The following is a 3,028-nucleotide window of genomic DNA, read 5'->3' as shown; positions in this document are numbered from 1 at the left end:
AAAAGTACTCATAATGCAGATATCCTTTCAGAATAATATATATGATATGTTTTGATTATAATTATTGATGCATTAAAGTGTTATCAAAGCTGGTAAAGGTGCAGTTAGTTTTAATGACTTGTATTCTGCAGGTAGCTTATGAATTTACTCCAGGTGGAACTAAAGTCTGATTTAAGAGTTGATTATATTTCACATCATTAATCCAAATCTGTAAAGTAGCTAAAGGTATTAAAACAATTTAGTGGAAACAAAAATGGTAGAGGAGTAGAAGTACAATTTAAAAACTTAAGTACATCCTCAAAATCTTACTTAAGTCAATTCTTAGTTACTTCCACCACTGATCTTTTTTAATGTAAACATATTGATCTTTGCAGTGTGAACCATAGCATCTACAGCTGTTTAGGTTGTATTACACTCTATGAATACTGTGCAGACAAACTAATAATAGACTTTGAATGAGACAGGACAGCAAAGCAAATATGCTGTGGACAAGTTTCAGGGCGTGTGCAAACACTGCAATAAAAACAGTGGGGTGTGTGTGGAAAATATAAATGTTTAATGGGCTGTTCTTAAGATGTCAAAGAGATATAAATGTTTTTTTTTTATTTCCAAGTTTGTTCAAACTTATCTTAAACTGATAGTAGAATTTTTTAAGATAACAAAAGTTAAAATGTATATAAGAAATAATTATTCAATAGATAAATGATATATGATGACTAATAACAAATGTTTTTCTCATTATATAACCTGTCTTTGATATGTCTTCTATCTTGAAGTGTTGCATTATTTATTCATATTTGTATTTATTTACTTAATCACTAATTGATCCAACCCCATTTTAAATTGTGTACTGGTTTAACATAATGCTTGGTTACATTTATTATACATACTAGTAGATAATTATCCCTTATAGGCTGTATCTACGCTATTTTAGTTTACTTTTACATGTTTTTTTTCTATTTAATTAGCAGGAGGAAGTAGGCAATTCAACCCGAAGTACTGCAGAGTACCTCTAGAGGGCGACTAATCACTGTCTAATCTCAGTCCTACACATATTTAATCACATCAATAATTACTTTTGGGGACTCATCAGGTGACCATTAAGATCTTAAAATTGGGTTTTTATTTATTCTCCAAATGTCCAAATAAAAATTAAGCATTGACACAAAACAAAAGTTGAAATCTGTACTTACTTCAAAGTCAAAGTCAACTTTATTGTCAATCTCAAAATATGTTTGTACACACAGAAAGATTGAAATACTGGGTGGAGACTTTCAATAAATGCTATTTTCCAAGACATTTAAATACATATTAGAAAATGAATACAATCATTCACCTCTGAGCCTCCTGTACACAGAACATATTGGGTGGCATGTGTTGCTTCTATGTGGAGCACGTCCTCTCCTAATGTCTGTGTGTGACCTCTACAGATGCCCAACACATCAGACAAGAGCATGCAGGTTTGCTACTGCGGATGGTCCAAAGTCACCACCTACCAGGGTCTGAGGACTCACCAGGGGAAGATGGGATGCACACCGATGGGAATGAGTATCCCTGAGAGTGACCAATTCAGATTCACAAGATACATGTTTGCTAACATTGGACCGTCAATCCAAATAGAAGAACCTCTGAAAGATATCCTCGGCCCTTATCTGGAGATCGGTGAGTGCTACATATTTTTAGTTATAACTGATGTCTTTCATTAAACTGCTGCAGATAAGGGTCAAATGTAGAAAATATGAAGAGTGACAGTAACGGTTAAGAGCTCTCTCCCAAACATGGATGGTTGTCTTCTACAGAAATAACGGCATTTTCTAGAAAAATATTGGTTTTCTTATTATGTTTTTCAGATCATCAACAGTTCATGTGGAGAAATGCCGTGGAAGAATCCCGTCAAAACAACAGCGGACCAAATAACGGGGTTACTCCAGTCTGGGAGGTATATTCAAGCAAATATACATTACTTACATGTACACACAAATATTTGTTTTAAATGTTAGTTTCTATTGTTGTGAATTCTTCCACAACACTGGCCCCTTGATTCGCTCTACATTGACAACTAACTTTCTACCGTAAAAAAATATTTCAATCTTTTTTTTATGTCCTGGCAGCGTGTCATTTACAGCAGGAAGTAGTCAAGACCCCACAAAAAATACTCTAGAGTACCCCTAGAGGGTGACTACTCCCTGCCTAAATTCTACAAATCAATGCTTCAAACCCCACAGACCGACATCAAAAAAATAATCAAACAAATAATCAAACAAATACAACGAAGACAATTACTTGGTCTTACTGAATTGAGGAATTTTCATGGCTATAGTTTCACAGAACATATTGAGAAGAAATTGTTGCTTTTACAAATGTGTTAGTGCTTTCTAAATGTGTGTGTGTGACTTCTACAGATACCCCAAACATCAGATGAGAACCTCCTGGTTACGACCTACCAGGGTCTGAGGACTCACCAGGGGATGATGGGATGCACACAGAGGGGATATAGTATCCCTCAGAGTGACCAGTTAAGATTAACAAGTTCCCTTCATTCAGCCGCTAACGTTGGACCTTCAACCTTCGAGCCTCTGAAGGATATCTTTGGCCCCTCTCAAACGTTTGGTGAGTGACAAACAGCTGATTATATTTTGTAAATAGTATGTTTTTACTCATTCAATGTCTGCAAATGATGCATGAGGGCAATTTCACGCTCTTAAAAAACTGAGTTTACAAAACAAATCTATTCCCAGAGAGTAAACAGATTACTTGGGGAAGACCCCTGGAAGAATCTCCTCAACAGGATGGCGGACCAAATAACTCCATTGCTTCAGCAAGGGGAAAGGTATACTCAAGTAAAAATATATAGATCAAATGTATTAAATATATCCCTGAAGGAAGAAACCCTAACCCTAACCCATTATAAAATGACAGAATGTACCTGTTGCTTCAAACTTCACAACCCAGACGGCCGCTCCAGCTGCAGAAGCCACACTGAACGACACAAATCAATTATGTATGCATTCATCTTTGTACTTTATCA

The 3,028-nt window shown here is 35.7% G+C and overlaps 1 protein-coding gene across 1 annotated transcript; it reads left to right on the top strand.

Moving 5' to 3' along the window:
• Nucleotides 1-1,353: 1,353 nt before the first annotated feature.
• Nucleotides 1,354-3,001, top strand: LOC104944280 (uncharacterized; the record flags this gene model as incomplete). Its single annotated transcript, XM_010769796.1, has 5 exons — nucleotides 1,354-1,662; nucleotides 1,851-1,939; nucleotides 2,403-2,610; nucleotides 2,739-2,830; nucleotides 2,920-3,001. Coding segments are annotated over exons 1-5 (703 nt in total), but the record flags the coding sequence as incomplete, so codon positions are not given.
• Nucleotides 3,002-3,028: the final 27 nt, after the last annotated feature.

Source organism: Notothenia coriiceps, unplaced genomic scaffold, assembly GCF_000735185.1.
Source record: "Notothenia coriiceps isolate Sejong01 unplaced genomic scaffold, NC01 NC01_scaffold00007789, whole genome shotgun sequence".
In the NCBI taxonomy this organism is placed as follows: domain Eukaryota; kingdom Metazoa; phylum Chordata; class Actinopteri; order Perciformes; family Nototheniidae; genus Notothenia; species Notothenia coriiceps.
Note: the sequence above shows the minus strand (reverse complement) of the source record. Positions and strands in the feature narration are given on the sequence as shown.